Source organism: Rhinolophus hipposideros (assembly GCF_964194185.1).
Source record: "Rhinolophus hipposideros genome assembly, chromosome: 6".
NCBI lineage: Eukaryota > Metazoa > Chordata > Mammalia > Chiroptera > Rhinolophidae > Rhinolophus > Rhinolophus hipposideros.
Window position 1 is genome coordinate 82,738,237 of NC_138052.1, and position 19,312 is coordinate 82,757,548.

Genomic DNA, 19,312 nt, shown 5'->3' on the forward strand with positions numbered 1-19,312 from the left:
GTGCACAGAACAATGTTTGACGCATCCTAGGTGCTCAGATATTTATTGTGTTGAATTGAACCTCAAGTAATAAGTTGTTTCTAAGGCCTGTGAATGTTTTTCAGTAAGAACATTTTGAATAGGGTTTCTTAGTAACGTGGAGCATTATGGTTTTATGTTACTTATTTTGGATCGACACGAATTTTTTTCTCACTCTTGTAGGTCCACAGGAAATATTATATGGGAAATCAAGTTCTAAAGGTCTTTGCAGCAAAAGATGATGAGGTAAGTTGACAGTGGGTCTTTGAGGTAGTGCCACAGAATTGAATTGTCATTTTAAGGGAGTTGTTTCGGACTTTTGTAGTTTCAAAGGACATTAATTCTTGCAACAGCAGTGGGAAAATTCACTGACCTTTATCTCTATAAATGGAGAAATGATAAATGAATTTGCCATAGCATGAGCACAAAGCCTGAGGATATAGTCCTGCAAATTGGAGATGAGGTGGGTATTAAAAGCAAAAACATTTGGCAAGTGCATTTACTGTGAGAATCTCATGGTCAAATGTTCAGGAGGGTTGGGTCAGGTTGACCTTTTCATTTTCATAAATACTGAACATTTGGTGCTGGCTTAAGCATCCTGGAGATGAACTTCACTGATTTACTGGACCACTTCCATCATTCAGAAATCTATCTTTTCCCCCTTCCCTCTCTCTTGGCACTCTTCTCACCTCCCCAAGAGGTTCTGTTTCCAGGCTGATTTCTGCCTGGGTAACAACCCAGGATTATTGCATCCTACGCTCAAACCTGCCCGCTCAGTGAATATTTTATGCATAGTCTCCAAGTTAGAGCTTGGAATTTCCTTGGAGATGTGGGTCTGAGCTGGAAAATTCCAACCTAGTGCCTTTTTAAGGCTATTTAGTCAAGTCTCCAAATTCTGGAAATATTTTTATTTGAAATTAGTAATCTGTATGTAGAAGGCTTGTTTGGGTTGAGAGAAGGGTGATGGTTAAGTGATCTAATGCCGTTTTTCCCCTCACTTCTGAAGATGGCTGGCTGCAGATCCAGTGCATGGGTGTGCCATTATTCTATCAGAACAGTTAAAATTAGAAGAAGATGCTTGGCTTCCACTCAGTACTGAGCAGATTCATTAGAGCACAGTGGGTATATGTGAATCCTTAAATTTGAGAAGACTAGCTCATGGATTTCTCCTGGATCAAATCCGGCTGGGGAACGTGCAGTTCTGGTATATAAGGTGTTAACACATCTTAACTGCATTTTTAACTTTCGCTGAAGTTTTACCTCCTGCTTACTGTCCCTTTACACAAAGAAAATCCTGATCACTTCATGTGTTTGCTGGGTATGCAGTGAAGACTATCGTATCACAAAGCTGTGTTGAGGCATCTGTGGTTATTTGACCTGCCAGCTAAGTGCGGCCTTGTGACTTGCATGACTCAGATCTAGTCTCATACAGACTCTATAGATCACAGGGTCACTTTGAATTCACTCAAGAAAAAGAAATTCTTTTACTAATGGGAAAGGGCTACCTTTTGGTGTCAGTTCTTGACATCATAGTCAAAGAATAATATTAACTAGTTGGAGTTTATGAGGTAAGCAGGAGAGTAAGGAAACTATGTCATATGAGGACTTCCAGTAAAAAATTGCATGGAGAAGACTTGTGTAGGAAGGTAGGGGAGTAGGAGGGACAGACACAATAGCCCCCTTCATACATTTAGAGGATTATCATATGAACAGAAATTAAACTATGCTTCCTACCAGAGGGTAAATAGGGACCAAACGGTGGTAGTTTTGTTCAAGATGAAAAATTACGTTGTCAACGGGATTATCCAAATGGATTAGTTCCTTGTGAAGTGGTCAGATCCCCATTTCTGTAGGTTTCCAAGCAGAGTCTTTATTACCACCAGTCAGATGTGGAGGAGGGAATTCCTTCATCATGTGGGTTGTTAAACTATGTGAATACTATTGTTTTTGACTCAAATATTCTGTGATTCTGTGAATAATATCTTTTTAAAAATATGTTTTCTCTGGTCATTAGCATATGATTTGTTTGTATGTAGAGAACCTACACTTTTATGTGCTGATTTGCACTGTGTGTGGAGGAGAAGGGGAGAAGAGAAAGGAAAGGAAATGGAGCTTTAGTTGAGTTTCCCACAGGTGCAGTGTTGTGCTGTAATGTAGCAGTCATCAAGACCCCATCCTTCCTTCCACTAAATATCCCAAATGGCTCTAGCAAAGACATCCAAATAAAAACTTGCAAAATTGGAAGTAATCTCTTCCTCAGACTCCCATTGTACTTATCTGGTCTCTCTTTCGGGACATGTTATGAGATATGCATTCTGTATTTGATGCATACTTCATGTCTACTAGTACAGAATGTATTAGATCAGTGAGATCAGGGACTTATCTTTGTTTTCTTATAGGGCCTAAGACAGTGCCTAGCAAAGAGTAGGCACTAAGTAAATATTCCTTGGATTGAAAAGATAGTGACTCTACTGTGAAATCTGTAGAGGATTTTCCTGGCAAGGTATTGAGGTCATAGGCTTTTTAGTGGTGGAAATGGGAGTATACATAGATAACTTGATAAAGGTTATCTAAAATACTGAGAAAAGTACAAAGTGGGGAGTTATGGAGAGGGAGAGAGTTGACTAAAGCAAATCTCAAATGGAGAGGGTGTCAATTTACTGAGCCTTGAACATGGGTTAGAAGCTAGAGAGCCAGAGATTTGGAGAGGGCATTGGAGCCTGATGGAAAAGATGTGAATGAAAAACTGCAGAGGTGGAAAAAGACAAAACTTGCCCAGAAGTAATGATCAGCTCATGAAGCTGGAATAATGGACTTACTGGAGGATTTTATGGAAGGGTGTCACATGATCAGCTCTGTGAACAGAGGAGGAGGCAGTTTTGGGAGAGAACAGATAGATTTGAGAGATGGCATGGAAGTAGAATGGGTAGAGTTTGGTGAACACTTGAAGGTAAGGGATGAGTAAGGTGGCATTATCAGAGTCTTTGGGTTCTTCTTTGGTTGACTGGGACAGTGGTGGTGTTGGAAGTAAGGAGTAGAGGACCAGATAAAATAACCTCCAACTAGAGTTTTAGGTAAGAGGAGGGGAGAAAGGTCAAGAGCAGAATTTCAGGATTAGTTGGGAGAAGAACTAAGGGAGAAGTGGCCACAAAGTATAATAATCAGGGGAGAGTGGTGTCTGCAGCGAAAGGAGAAAGTGTGGAGAAAAGGGAAGGTCATGTGCTACGGAGAGGTCACCCTCAAAGCACGGGAGCCCATGATTTAGCAGTTAGGAGTCCATGGGCAACTTCCGATGAGAATTTCAATAAGGAAGTGGGGTCACTAGTGGATTAGACTGAAGAATAACTGTTCTCAGCAGTGAAAAAAGCAAGACAATTATTTCATGAAATTTAGAGGTGAAAGGAAAGAAAGATACTGATTGTAATTTATGGGGAGAGAGAGACAAAGAAAGATTTTGTTTAGGAAGGCTGAGACCTGAGTTTATTTAGAGGGTGAGGGTATGAATTTGGAGGAGAGGGAAGATCGAAGCAGTAAGAAAAAGAATTTAAATAATGAAGTTCCAGAAGAGGTATAGTAAATGTGATTAAATGCAAATGTGGCCTAGAAGTTGGTGTGTGTGGGAGGGAGAGAAGACACTTAAAAAAAAATCTGAAACAGGTAGAAAGTGGATAACAATTTTAGGAGTATTTGGTCCTGTGTTGAACATTGTCCCCTGTTGGCATGTGTTAATGCATGCATCTTTCTTACCAGGCAGCAGCAGTTGCCCTTTCCTCCCTGATTCATGCTTTGGATGAATTAGACATGGTGGCCATAGTTCGATATGCTTATTGCAAAACCTCAAATCCTCAAGTTGGCGTGGCTTTTCCTTATATCAAGGACACCTATGAGGTAAAATCCACAGATCTTTTATTATGTTAATTCGTTTTTCCTTCAGTTTCTTTATTCTAAACAGTGCTTCTCAACTGTTAATGTGCATGGGAACTACTTGGGGGAGCTTGTTAAAATGAAGCTTCTGATTCTGGAAGTCTGGGATGGGACCTGAGATTCTGCATTTCTCACAAACTCCTAAATAATGCCAGTGCTGCTGGCCTGTGGACCACGCTTTCGGTTGCAATGGAAGAACATAATATACATATGTAAAGGAGCTTTTTATTGAAGCAAATCAGTGCAAGTTAATCACGGCCTCCTGTTTGCCCAATCCAGTGACCTCCTCTTGGTTCTCATCCTTCTTGACATGTCAGAACCTAATGGGAAGAGAGAGGACTTCTGTGTTCACAACCACCTTTGTTTACTGTAGATAAATGTTGAGGATATGATTTTGTTGTGATCCTTGTGAAACCCAGTTTAGTTAGGGTTCTCCTATTTAAAATGCAGGTCTATATTCCTTACCATTTCCTGTTTCTCCAAAAACTTACTGTGGCAGAACTGGGAAAGAGACAGCAAATGCCTTGACTTGCATGTCTACTTTCCAATCACCTTGACTCTTCTCATTTGTAGTATTGGTCATGCATTTTGTAGATATTCTCTGATAGTCTTTCTCTGAGGCATTTCTTTTATGTGTAATATTCTTTGTACTGTTTGCAGTTATGTACAGCTAATAATGGAAACCAAAACATTTTACTTTCCATGTACCAGCGTTGAGCCATCTGATTTTTGAAATAACTATTGTTGTGACACTTTCACAGCGTTTGGGACCAGTTTTATATGTTTTCATTAATTTAGTTGTTTTTGCTTTTACCTCCTTTCTCATTAGTGTTTAGTGTATGTGCAGCTGCCTTTCATGGAAGACTTGCGGCAATACATGTTTTCATCCTTGAAAAATAATAAGAAATTCATTCCCACAGGTGAGTTTATTTCCACTTTGCTCACTAATTGGCTCTAAACACAGACTGTTCTTGGGAAATCATCTGTCTGCAGTCAGTGGCTGGGGCCAGGATTTCACAGGGTGGAATTAGTTAGATCCGAATTACTTCCATGCACAATAATAATAAAGGTGGTTCATCTTGCGTCTTTCTGGTAGTAGGGATAGGTTTTCTGTGAACTCTTCGAGCACTCTCTCTAGGTTCCCCCTCAGACTTAGGGCTTATATCTAGGGAGAAGCTGGCTAGCAGTGGATGGACTTTCTCTAGTTGTGAGCAGAACGTTTGTCCTTTGCTGAAGTGAATTGACAGGGAGTGTGAAGCCTGTGGCTCGAGTGCATCCTACATAAAATACGTTGTAATTGAAAAGTGGCAGTGCTGGAAATTACCTTTTCTGCCTGCCCTTGCTTTGTAGTTTACAGTAACAGTCCAAGTCTCATTGTTCCGTTTGTAGGAGTTATTCGGTTGGTGCAAAAGTAATTGCGTTTTTTGTTATTGTTCATCTGTTAAACCGCAATTACTTTTGCACCAACCTGATACTTCAAGATTGATGAGAAAAGGCCTTTATTCAGCATTTGGCTGCAAATGTCAAGGTGCTACACAGAATGATTCTCACAAACACAGATCCTGTCTTCTCTAGAGCTCCCAGTTTAACACAGTTGTAAGAAAATAAAAGAGTGGGCCAAATGTAGACAACATACCATAAAGAACACAACAGGATGAGCAGGTGTTTTAGTTTACAAGTTTAAATCTGTGTCAGTGTAGGAGTAGGGAATTGTGAGGTGAGTCTCAGAACTGGCTTCTCTCTGTGTGTTTCTTTGGTTGAACCATTTGGGAGCAGTGTGCAGTAGAAAAGCCAAGAATCAAATGGCCCCGAGGGCTTGTATCTTTACCTTCTTCTAGAAATGAGTCCCTCTGCATCATGGTGGAGCCAGGCATGCACTTCAACATACGGAAGCTGCCAGCGTGTTCTGGAGTCTAACTCTCCCTCTTGATAATTCCAGACTTTAAATGAGTAGAACATTTAAAAGAGAACTCTGTTCAGAAATTATAGACATATGTCATTCACTCAGGATCTAAAGCATTCAATAGCTCTTGATCTGTTGCTTTGTTTTCTGGGAGTGAACGTATTTTTGTTTGCATTTTCTCCATTGGGAAAATGATTCATTAAAACTGTTTGGCATAGTCCGCAAGTCAACATTTAGGGGTGTGCAATGCCTCAGTGATCTGGCCTGATACCGGCTTATAGTGGCAAATGGAAACCGCAGGTACCACCTCCTACTAGCGCCAGGTGGATCCTACAACAGTCAGCTTAAGGTGGCGATGGTTGTGCCAGTACCCAGAACCTCCCCTGGAAAAGCCAAAAATGGGATCGAAGCATCTCATGATAAACCCCTGTACATTCTTTCATCTTGTAGTAGCTGTACAAAAGGGGTATTTTAGAAGGTGAAGAAGAGAAGCATAATCGACTTTTTTAGGAACCGCTTATTCTTTCCTATCTTTTGCCTACTGACTGTGAATGACCCAGAAATAGCGCTTCAGCTTTTAACAGCTGAACTGCTGTATGAGTCAGCAGAAGGAAAGGTGCGCATGGTAGTTTAAGGGGAAGCCTTTGGGGGTCAGTTGCCTTTCATCCGCATTGCTTTGAGCTATGTAATTTCTACTGACTTGGTAGGGTCTTATCAAGGAGCACTTGCTTTCCATTAGGTGTTAGGAGAGACAAAGACCAGGAAGTCACATTTCTGCTCTCAGCGATCTTTAGAGTGAAGTGGGGTAAGACATGTACGCAGGTGTGCATATGTGCAGACTGCCAGGAGCTCATTCTGAGTCAGGGAGAGTGTGAAGGAATCTGCTCCCTCTGGTCCAGTGGTGTCTTCCTGTTACGTTGGTATACTCTGATACAAATTATGTTAAATCCTTATAAAGTGAATGCTTCATGACCAAAGGGGTTTTCCTTTTCCTTTTTAAAATGTTTTTCTCATTTAGCTCATTACTAATTTTTTGAATATTAATTCATTGAATACTGAATATTTTGAATTGCCATATACAAGTTGGGTTTTGTGTGGCTGTGGTGCATTCCTCTGGAACAAATTCTTTTGCTTTTGATATGATACTCCATTGTCAAAGGTTCACTAAATGGTAGAGCTGGAAAGGACCTAAGACACCAGCTACTCTAAATAACTCTTTGCAAATGAGAAAACAGACTCAGGTAAATGATTTGCATAAGTACGGAATATTTTTGGCAGAACCAGGGATGTATAACCTGCCAATGTTGTTATGGATGGAAAGCATTTGTTTTAAGGGGAAATAATGTAGGTAGTCATTTTTTTCCCCTGCTCTTTGTTTATCCTGTTTCAGAGGCACAGTTGAGTGCTGTTGATGCTTTGATTGACTCCATGAGCTTGATAAAGGAAGATGAAGAAGAGGGCAGGATTGAAGACTTGTTTCCAAACACCAAAATCCCAAACCCTCAATTTCAGCGATTATTTCAGGTGAGAAAAGAGAGATTAACCGATCTGTTTGTTTGTTTTTAAATGAGAGTGAACTGAGTGAAAAGTTAGGGTAATTGGCAGTCCCAAACAAATGTTTTTATCCTCTGAGGGCCTCGGTAACTCTGTTTAATGGAAGAATAACACTTTCTTCTTCCCACTAAAAAAGAGAAAGATACTCTGAGTTTTTAGAAAGAAAAAAGTAAAGCTAGAATGCTTTTAAATTTTTTTCTGGAGAAAGACTTTTGTTTTTATTGAAAAACAAAAGGGCTTAGTAAAAAGCAGATTCTTTGATGCTTTTTCCAGGTTTTCTGCTCTATTTTATGTGAATCAGACTTTTCTTTGTTTTTTATATCCAAATGGTAGAATTTTTATGAACTGTATAATAATCACTGTTAGGAAAGAAGTGTTCCAGTGCCATATTTGTCAATAATTTCATAATTCAAGGTAGCATAGAGGCCATATAAAGAGGTTATAGCATAAAGTTATTATAAAGTAACTAAAATACAGAGAAATATAAATTATGGATTTCTGAATCTTGGGCCAAAGGAATTGGAATGTGAAGATAAGATTAAGGGAAACTGGGGAAGTTGACAGGATTGCTGACTTATACTGAGGAAGGGGAGGAATAGACCATGGTTGAAGGGGAAGGAATGTTTCAGTCCTGGATTAAATTGTTGACAGCAGGACACAGGCTTCTCTGAACCCCTAAAAGCTGAAAAAAAAAAATCACAAACACTTTTTTCAGGCAGAGTTTTCCCCACAGAGGACTTGAGGGCCTATTCCTGTGGAGGATGGGGCTGTTTGATGGAGAGACCATTCATTGTCTCTTCTGACTCACTTCTCAGAGCCTTCTTAACTAACTCAAGTCCATAGTAGGGTGTGTTGTAATTTTGAGCGACCTTCTACATAAGAGAAATTGCCTGCTTTTTGTTTGTTTGTTTGTTTGTTTAAATCTTTTTTTTTTTTAATTGGGGAAGGGGAACAGGGTTTTATTGGGGAACAGTGTGTACTTCCATTACTTTTTTCCAAGTCAAGTTTTTGTCCTTTCAGTCTTAGTTGTGGAGGGCGCAGCTCAGCTCCAGGTCCAGTTGCCATTGCTCGTTGCTGGGGGCGCAGCCCACCATCCCTTGTGGGATTCGAACCGGCAGCAACCTTGTGGTTGAGAGGACGCACTCCAACTGAGCCATACGGGAGCTCAGCGGCAGCTCAGCTCAACGTGCCATGTTCAATTTTAGTTGCAGGCCCCCCATCCCTTGCGGGAGTCGAGTAATTGAAATGGCAACCTTGTGGTTGAGAGGATGCGCTCCAACCAACTGAGCCATTTGGGAGCTAAGCGGCAGCTCAGCTCAAGGTGCCGTGTTCAATCTTAGTTGCAGGGGGTGGAGACCACCATCCCTTGCGGGACTTGAGGAATTGAACTGGCAACCTTGTGGTTGAGAGCCCACTGGCCCATGTGGGAATCGAACCGGCAGCCTTTGGAGTTAGGAGCATGGAGCTCTAACCACCTGAGCAGCAGGCCGACCCGCCTGCTTTTTTCAATGCTTATAATTCCTTTAAGTAGTGAAAAAAATTTTTTTTTGTTCTAAAATTAGAAATATGAAGCTTAATATGTAAAGGCCTGACTCAGTGAATACACTTAGTATTCTAAGTGTAACCAAGTCTAAATTACTTGTATAAAATCCTTTGGTGTTTTGACAAGTGGTCTTCAAGACCCAAAGGTCTTTGCCTTTTGTAGGGAAGGGAAGAGCAGACCAATTGGTGTGGAAAGCTTGCAGAAACAGGTTGCTTATTGATAGGTCGGTTGGTAAAGGAACACGCATGGTCAGGCAAGTTAGGAAAGTTTAAGAAAGTCTGTTTTATTAAGAGAAAGTCTGTCGGACGGAGCAAAGATGGCTACAGCCCGGGCTGCACACCTATAGGAGACTTGCAGCCCCGAGGGAGGGGGTGAGGAGGGTTTTATAGGGGCTGTGCTGACAGGGGGGCATTGTTTGAACAGAAAATGCTGACTGCCTGTAAGCCTGTCACTGTTTTGTGGTGTTTTCTGTTATTGCAAGTGTTGTGCGGGGCGGCCTGAGGGGGTCTCTGCTCCCTCTCCCCACATAAGAATGCAGGACATGGTGAGGCCAAAAAGGAACACCCACGGAGCCATAGGTACGGGAGTCATACCACTATATTCTCACTGGCGGCTGGATTGGAGACACAGGAAGCAGGAGCCACACTATCCACAACCTGCCGTCCACTTCTCTCTGCCAACCAACCTCACTTGCTAGCTGCAATCCACCATGCTAACTGCAATCCGCGCTTGCCAGCACCGTCTTTTTGCTAGCCCCCATTTTCTGGTAGCATAGCCACAGCATTAGTGGCCAATGGCTCACTGGTTACAGCTGACGGCCAACTAGCCACAGCTGATGGCCATCCAGTCACAGTGATGGCCATTTACTACCTGAGCCAGCACCTTTCTATGTGAGGCCAAGAGCCTGGAAACTGCTCTCTCAGGCTCTGTCCCCACAGCAAGTTTGGCTCTGTCTGCAGGTGCAGGCCAACAGACATTTTGTCGTTTTCTTACAAACGTGGCTTTGTCTGTAAGTTAAGGTCTCTGAGACCTAACATTCAGAGATCTAACATTAAGTCAAAGTCTCTAACACTCGGAGACCTAACAACTATGGTGAAAAGTCAAACTTCTAATACATCGCAGGTATGCTCAGGGTGGTTTCTGTTTATCTCCAGGAAGTGTTTCTTGGATTAAGGAGTAGATACAAGAACACAGGCAGTGTTATCTTTCAGAGCTATAAGAACTGGAAACTTTGATTTTTACAATTTACCAACTTGGTTTTCTTTTGTGGGAGAGAGTTTTTAATATGGTTTATCTGTATAAAGAAGTATCATCGCTAGGGCATTTATAAATTGAATTTACTGTTTTTAAAACAAATACTTATTGAGCCCTGTGCTAAAGATACTATAAGCTCGCTACTTGAAAGGACCCCTCCAGAGGAGTGACGGGAGTAGAGATATAAAACCAATAGATATAACAGTGGCGGTTACAAAATACTGTGGGAATAAGAAGAATGAGAGATTCTTGCAATTTAGTGACTTACGAATGTGTCATTGAAGAAAAAAGGGGATTCATGATGTGACAAGGGCATGCCAGGAAAAAGAAGTAGCATGTGCGCAAGCCTGGAAACATGAGGAAGTGTGACATATTAAGGGATCCACAAATAGTTTCATGAGGCTGGAGAATTGGCTGTAGGGGAAAATGATAGGGAAAGTGGCAGTGTAGGTAAGTAGCATTTCAGTTTCATCCTTTAGGTAGTAGGTAATCACAGAAGGATTTTGTCAGCAAGTGGGTGGCGTGATTTTTAGAAAAGAGCTCTGATGGAGCATAGGGGATGGGCTTGAGACCAGTTAGGTAACCTCCAGTGGCCCATATGAAGGCTTGAATTAAAGCAGTGACAGAGATAGTAGAGAGGAGAAAATTTAGAAGGGAGAGTAGTTGTGACTTAAGGGATTAGATGGTAGTTGATGAGAAATAAGAAGAATTGAAGTAACAAGATCCTAGGTTGGCTGACTGGAAGGATGGTGGCACCATTAATTGTGAGGAGGCACATAGAATGAACAGACAGAAAAGGTAATTCATTTCTTTTTGCAAGTGTTAAATTTGAGGTACATATTGGCTATCCCAGTATAGACACTCAGGGGAAAGTTGGAAATCAGAGCCTAGAAGAGCATTCAGGACTAAATGTATAGATTTGAGAGCCCTCCTCATATAGGTAGAAACAAAAGTGAATGAGGTCACCTGGGAGAATATGTCGAGTGAGAAGAAGAGAGAACAAAGTCCTAAATACCAACATGTGAATGGACAATTAGGGATAGACATAAAAAGAAATGCTTTGAAAACAACAATAACAAGAAAACATTTCAGCCTCCACGCCGCAAAAAAAGTCAGGAAGGTAGAAAGAACTAGGAGGAACTGGTGCTTATTGAGCCACAGGAAGAGAAGAGTGTGCAGAAGAAAGAATCACAAATCAGACATTGCACATTGGAGAAAAAGGAGCATGGCAAAGGTCCCTTAGGGTTTGTGGTTATGTCTGAGGGCTTTGAAGGCCCAGCATCAGCGGAGGAATTGGGCCGGAGACAAATTCAGTGCTGGAGGAGAAACTGAGGAAGGGGAAGAGAGAAGAGGGCTGAGTAAGCTATAGGAGGACTTGGAACTCAGGAAGACTTTCTTTTTAGGTGAAATATTTATAACGGTAAATGAGCTGGGAGTAGGGAAAAGAGAGAGAGATGAATCATTTGTTGGCAGGATGTTAATTTATTTCTAATTTTGGAAAGAAATGCTGAAAAGTCGATCTTTTGTCAGTGTATAGTTAAAACTGCCTTTAGATAATTGATACAGTATTGCTAAAATCAACATACTACTAACTTAATAAGTTAGCCATGTGACTTGCAGTTTTTTCTCTAGTCTCTCAAATTGTAAAAATCACATTGAAGAATCACAATTGCTTAAAAGAGAAATAAATAGATTGAAGTCTGACCCTCAGCTTCTGAGCCACTAAAAAGTGTCACTTTCAGAAAAAGTGTCACTTTATCATAACATTTTTATAAATGAATTGGGATGTTTTGATTGAATTAATTTTATAAGTATTCCACCTGACCTTTAAGAAAATATGAGAGGTTGATGCTTTAGAGCAGGGGTGTCCAAACTTTTTTCGACGTTTTTCACCAAGGGCCATATGCGGTAAAATACACAAACAGCCGGGCCACTCACTCGAGGTGAAGTACACATTGCCTCACCTGGTTTATTTAAGTAAACTAAATATATTTTTGGAATTTGCTGTGGGCCAATAAAAAATGGATTGCGGGCCGCAGTTGGCCTGTGGGCCACAGTTTGGACACCCCTGCTTTAGAGCATCTCATGTAGGTCCTCTGTTTCTGACTTGCAGATGATGACACTATTTGAAAGAATTGCTTAATAACAGTATGAACACTGCTAGAGTTCATACTGAAAATCTGGAATGTTTTTCAGTGGGGAGCCTGGGTAGGGTATTTGTCCATGGTTTGTTCTAGTTCTTTTCCAAAAAAAAGTCAATTGAATGTCAAATAGACACTTCCAGGATGTAAAAGGTAGGCTGTGTTGAGTGTTTTCTTACTACTTACATCGTTAGGGCTTTCTAAGCTGTTTTAGGTATTTTAACCTGAGGGAGAGCGCTGTGAATTAAAAATTATGCAGAGGAAGGTTGGAGGTAGATTCACAGTGCTTGGGATCATTTTGTTTCCATTTTGCTTCACGTTAAATAGGCCTGATGTTATTGATGCTCCAGGGAAAGTCAAAGCATTAGAAAAGAGGAAAACAGGAGTCCAACTGAATGTATTATGGAGAAGGAAGACTTGTGGTTGATGTATTGAAACAGGGAGCAGCACACGAAATTTCTAGAAGAAATCAGTATTTAATTCCTACCTCAGGAGTTGCTGAATTAGTAGAACATCGACTCTCGGATGGTATTTCCTATTTAAGCCTAAGTATCGTTTATTTCTTAGAATGGAGACTTCTGGCTTATATTTCTACAGGGTAGGAAAACAGTCCACGGGGTGGTATAAATCATATATCTTATGTTAGGAAACAGTATTTTGAAATTAATGGAGCCACATAGCTCTCTGGTTTTTCTTCAAAATTACTAATGTGTAAGTTGTTTAAAGGTGGGAATAGTAAGAGCCCTGTTCTCCAACCTGATTGGTCGGGCTGTAAAGGAACGCGCATGGTCAGGCAAGTTAAGAAAGTTTTTATTGTAAGAAAGAAAAGTATATCAGACGGAGCAAAGACGGCTACAGCTCGGGCTGCACACCTAAAGGAGACTTGCAGCCCCGAGGGAGGGGGTGAAGAGGTTTTTATAGAATCCGTGCTGACAGGGGAGCATTGTTTGAACAGAAAATGCTAACTGCCTGTAAGCCAGGTGCTGTTTTGTGGCGTTTTCTGTTATCACAAGTTGGGGTCTGTCTGCAGGTGCAGGCCAACAGACATTTTGTCATTTTCTTGCAGACGTGGCTCTGTCTGTAAGTCAAGGTCTCTGAGACCTAACGTTCAGAGACCTAATGTTAAGTCAAGGTCTCTGACATTCAGAGACCGAACACAACCTACTCTTGGAATTAATTCTCAAGCAATCAAAGGAAACAGCAGTGAAGCGATAGTTTAATTTTTTCTCTTTCTTAATGGTATCTTGCCTTTTTGCTTGCCTTCCTTTACTCCTCGTAGGGTATTTCTTTTTCTGGGCAGAAACCAGTCCTGCCAGGGCCTGGCTTAGTGGACTGAAAGCAGTACAGGTGATTGAATGGAAGTGGCTTTCCACTCGTAAAGCAATGGAGAACCTGCCCTGCCCTTGACCTTGACCCCACTCTTGGTGTTACTTCCTGACACCTCTGTGAACAGCCAAAGAGTCCTGAGAAAGCGCACTTTATTCCTTCAACCAGTATCTGTTAGGTGCACATTATGTGCCAGACACTATTTTCAGTACTTGGAATTCCGCAGTGAACAAGACAAACAGGATCTCTACTTTCCAGGCAGAAGGTTAGGGAATAAACAAATAAACTGAAAAATTGATAAGGTAATTTTAGATAATAAATTCTGTGAGGAATATAAAACAAGGTTAGTGATAGAGAATAACTGCGTGGTAGGAAGGGGAGGAGGGACTCTTCATATAGTGTCGGAAAGCCCCTCGGAGGAGATAACTGGGCAGAAACAGAATGATGAAAAGGGGCCGGCTCTGTTGAGATCTGGGGACAGGCAGAAAAGACAGAGGGAGCAGTAAGTACAGGACTCCAAAGCTGGAATGGGCTTGGATAAGAGTGAAACAGGAAGAGCCTGTGTAGCTGGGTTATGGTGAGTAAGGAGGGTGGCAGGTAACGTGCTAAGGGAGCCATGCGGGGGCTGCATGATATGTGACTTTAGGACGTGGTAAGGAGCTTGTTTTCAGCTGACTAGTTAGGGGAGACCAGCTAGAAGGTGAGAGGGCAGCCCACGTGAGAGGTGATGGGACCTGGACAAGAGTGGTAGTCGTGGAAATGAGCAGAAACAAATGGGCTGGTGGAGAATGGCCTACACCCGCACTCCATGGAGGTTCGGGCCAGACCAGTATTCTCATGTGTCCCACAGATGTCTTCCTGGGACCCACTGAGCATGGGCAGCTCCCCCATACATTGTTTTCTAAGACTAAGCAAAGGAGAAAGCAGAGTATAGTGAAGGGAGACAAAGGATTATAACCCAAAAGTTATAATCCCACATTGTCAGAGACTCTCGGAATTGTGTGTCTTTGAGAACCTTACGTATTCTCCAAGTAGTGAAGTATCAGCCTCTTTTTACAAGATGAGTCTCCTTTCCAGGAGGGCTTCAGCAGGCAGTGCTGCCAGGCTTGGATCTGTCTCCTAGTTGGTTTGGACATTATGCACATCCTGCTAACAGAGTCTGGGCCGACTCTGTTCTCACTTACCTGTCGTAGGACTCAGAGCCCCCAAACGAAACATGGAGGATCCCTGATCAGAAACGTATAATGAAGCTGTCTGTGATTCCACATCTGTGTTTTAAAATCCTTATTCCTTTTCCACAGTGTCTGCTGTGCAGAGCTTTACATCCCCAGAAGCCTCTGCCCGCAATTCAGCAGCATATTTTGAATATGTTGGATCCCCCCACTGAGGTGACAGCAAGATGTCAGATTCCTCTCTCTAAAATAAAGACCCTTTTCCCTCTGACTGAAGCCATCAAGAAAAAGGATCAAGTGACTGCTCAGGACATTTTCCAAGATAAGTAAGTACGCGATGTAGTTGCATTTGACGTTGGAGTACATAAGGTTGGTGCTCATCATGGACTGGGGCTCTGGAATTAAGGATTATACATGGGTTTGTGGAATCACAAAGGTGGGAGGAAAAAACCTGTTGATATTTGACCCTGGCGTTGAAAATACTGGTTTCTCATATCTGTCCATTGCAGGTATAGTTCATCCTTGCTGTTCACTTGAGATATTCAGCTACTTTCTGGGTTTTTTGAGCAAACTATTGGTGAATTATATATGGAGTAGTCCAAACAGGTTTTAATATCTAAGACTGAATTTTACCATTTTTAAAATAGGGCGCTGGGCATGCGAGGAGAAGGTGAAATTTTTAGATTTTTAGGTTAGGTGTCAGGAAGGTTAGGTGTCAGGAAAATATCAGTGATATTTTTGGAGAAAAAGTGAGGAAGAGAATGAAAAACCTGGCCCTTCAGTTAAGCTATTACTATTCAGTGATGTACTGGGTTATACCATCAGTGAGGTATTTGTACTTTAAAGATTACAGAATGCTTTTCATACAATCTTTAAATCAAGCTTTCAGGTAGCTATTTTTTTTCCTCATCAGATTCTTTTCAAAATCTGTATCCATTTCCATTCAAAGCAGAGCAAAAACAAACCATAAGAAGTTGCATTTGGTTATCCAGAATCATTTGAGTGTATAGCATTGATTTTACCAGGGTTAGGTTTGGTTATTGGTGACTTCTCCCCCCAAATCAAAATGATCTATTTTTTTAGGTTGCATTCTGAGATCCAGGTTTAGACCACAATTTTTTTCTTTGATTTCCTTTTCACAATTGTATCTTTATGGACGTTTGTTATTTATAAATGCCCCATTGGAAGAGTATTGAGTAGTTTCTAGAAACCTTCACAGGGCTCTGTACGTTTTTACGTTCAGTGAATTATCTTCAACGTTTCATACAAAGCTTTGTGCTTTCTGTGGCTTTTTAGAGGTCAATACGCTTTGTCAGAACTGAAAAAAAAAAAAAAAAATATATATATATATATATATATATATATATATGGGGTTGATGGATTCTATCCTGTGCATTCCTAACACATCCTGCAGTTTTATATTTCTCTTTAGGCTCCCATGCCTTCTATGTAGGAAGACTGTCCCTAAAAATCCACTTTCCTTGTACTATCCTCATCCACCTATATCCTCTGGATTGGTATTTTGAACAGTTCAATACAATTCTGAGTCCCTTTTTCTTCCCAGGACAGCCTGGCTTTAGTCTCACTGCAGTCATCTGGCTATTCTCTCTGTGTATTAAAGCTCCAGTTCATGATTTTGATTATCTTCTTTTGTGGGAAAGAAAGGGTCGTTTTCCTCTCTTCCCGTTGATTAAAATGTAAATTAGCTGGTAAAAAAAAAACCCACATAGACCCAGAAGGCTTTTGTTCTGTGGTTTGATCCCTGCTATGCTTATACCTTCGGCTCTAATCCTACTACTCACTCTTTCAGGAAGTTTGAGGGTGCTGGCTGTACTTTGTTCTTTGCTCCCATCATGGTTTGCCACAGCAGAGTGATCTGCCTAGAGCCTGAGAACGGTCTCACTCACACACACCTACGCGTACTCCTATTCACTACCTTTCTTCAGAAATCTTAAAACTTCAGAAAGTTTTTAAGAACTGCAGGCATGATGTATTTAACATATATTTATTAAGTACCTCCTATATTCAAGAAGAATGACTCAGCCCCTTCTGCCAGGTTCTTAAAGCCCTTCATTTTTATAATGCTCCAGTCAGCTTTCGAGGTAGTCTCCCTAAGGAGAAAAAAGTTGCTAACAACTAGCTATGCTTGTTGTGTATATTCAGCAACCCTGTATCAAGGGTACATGTTTCTAGTATAAGGGTGAGGGGTTAATATTGGGGAGTGGGAAAATGTCTGTTCAGGAAGTGTCAGAGGCCAAGACAAGAGCCCTGAGCTGGGGACACTAGTTTTCACTTCAGCTTTGTCAATCTTGATCTGATTTTGCTTAAATAAATTTACCTTGATGAGAGTTTCTCCATCTAAAAACATCCTCATCTCAAGAGGTATTGTAACAATGAAATCACAGATATTAAATAAAGCACTTTGAACTATTTGGAGGGAAGGCAGTAGTCAAAACCCAAAGCAATAATAGTATCATTACATTATTAATGAAAACATTGACCACTTGAGACCTACTATTCCTGCTGAACTTGTTGAATCCCTAGTGTTAGAAGTGATTTCTTCTTTTCAAAAGGGTAAAAGCAGCATCTGACATTGTAGTCCAATATTAGTACTAAATATTACCCTTCTATAAAATCATTGCTTCCTTTAATGTTGCTGGACACTGTTGAAATGAAAATGTCATCTCATCTCTCGGACAGGGAACTTGCCTGAGAATTAGGACATCTGAGGTCTAATCCTGCTTGTGCAACTATCTCTCTATCCAGGTAGCCTAAAGTTTTCTACTTTTTCAAGTCCCCTGAGGCTCCCTGCCACTTACTTTCGGTAGCCAGTTCGGTGTGAATTGGTTCCGTTGCTCTGCAATGCGACCTTAGGCGCCAGTGGCTTATCCTCCCTAAGCCTCAATTTCCTCATGAGTAAATTGGGATAACAGGAATATCTGTCTCCTAGAGTTGTCATGAGCGTTAATTAATATATGCTGTTCACTGTCTTATCCCTAGATCCCAATACAGTGCCTCCCACACAATATGAATACAGAGTGTGAGGAAATCAATGATTTACAAAATCCTAGTCGTGATCCTGGCACATTTGCGATGACTATGACGGTGATGATAATTTTATAGAGAAAACAGAGACCAGTAGGTGGGAACTCCTCCGTTTTTTGGCCCGTCTTATCTAAAAACGTGTCTGTATTGCTTCTACCTTTACTTCTTCTCTCCTGTCTCAGTGGAAGAGGTTACCTCATCCTGTCCCAAGGTAATCCTTTCACCTATGTCCTGAGATGCCGTCCTCTGTCTCATCTGGTACCTTAGCCCACCAATAATGTTTTCCTTCTTTCTGTATTTTCAGCTTCTCCCTCTGTGCCAGCTCCTTTCCCTCCACACATAAACATTTTATTTCCTTCCCTCTGCAACAAAATAATCCCCTCACTTCCTCCCTCTGATTACTGTCTGTCATCTTCTTTCCTTCCATAAGCCAGGCTGATTGGAAGAAGAGTCTACACTTTCTTTTCCCAGCACTCGTGAGCATGGCTTGTGCCCCCATTGCTTCCCTGGCACGGGTCTTCCAAAAGACACTAACTGCTGAGCTTACTTCAGCTTGGCAGTCCTTTTCCTTCTTGACCTCTTTGTGACACTTGACATTGTGAATTCATTGCCTCTTTAAAACTCATGTATTTCCTTAACTTCAGCTTCTCCAGGTTTTCCATCTAAACCATTGACAGCTCCCTGTCAGATTCCTCTGGGGGCTGCTTTTCTTTCCCCACCAAACTTAAATGTTGACGTTCTCTGGGACTCTTCCTCGAAAGAGCTGACTTTTATTGGACACAGCTACTTATGTGCTGAGTGCTTTATTTACATATATTACCTGTTGGTTCTCTTGACCATTCTGTGAAGTAGCTTCTTTTATTAGCCCATCTCAAAGCTGAGGACACAGAGGCTTAGAGAAGATAAGAAACTTGCCCAAGATTATACATAGCTGGTTACATGTTGGAGTAGGATTTAAATGCAGGCAATCTGACTCCAAAGCTTCTACTCTCAACCATGATGCCATATTGCCTTAGCAATGCATGTTCTAAGACCTTTTATTATTTCACATTACAACTCTCCAAAAACTATTAAATATCTGTCCATCTAACATATTTCCATCCTACCCATTGGAAATCTTAAGTATCTTCATTAATTCAAGTTCAGTATGTCCAGAAATAACTTCATCATCTGTCTCCTTCCAAGCTCCTTTCCAACCCTCTTCGTGCTATTATTCTCTGTTTCAGCGAATGACACCTGCTTTTCTAGAGAGCCATCATTTCTCTTTACTTTCCATATTTGATTGGTTCTCCAAATTGTATTAGATTTACCTCAAATCTACTCCTTTTGCTTCAGGTTAATATAGCAGCTAATAGCATTGATCTTGGAGTCAGATAAATTTGCATCAAACCCCAAGCATTTCCTTTTAATAGTGGTTAAAATTGGCAAGTTG

At 41.1% G+C, this 19,312-nt stretch overlaps 1 protein-coding gene across 3 annotated transcripts in view; it reads left to right on the plus strand.

Moving 5' to 3' along the window:
* Positions 1–19,312, plus strand: part of XRCC5 (X-ray repair cross complementing 5) — an 84,207-nt gene that overhangs the window by 23,412 nt on the left and 41,483 nt on the right. For all 3 annotated transcript variants that reach the window (XM_081051180.1, XM_081051182.1, XM_081051181.1), the window contains 5 exons: positions 202–264; positions 3,769–3,906; positions 4,772–4,862; positions 7,236–7,369; positions 14,965–15,161. In XM_081051180.1, the coding sequence (XP_080907306.1) occupies positions 202–264; positions 3,769–3,906; positions 4,772–4,862; positions 7,236–7,369; positions 14,965–15,161 (623 nt within the window). The remainder of the gene's footprint in view (positions 1–201; positions 265–3,768; positions 3,907–4,771; positions 4,863–7,235; positions 7,370–14,964; positions 15,162–19,312) is intronic.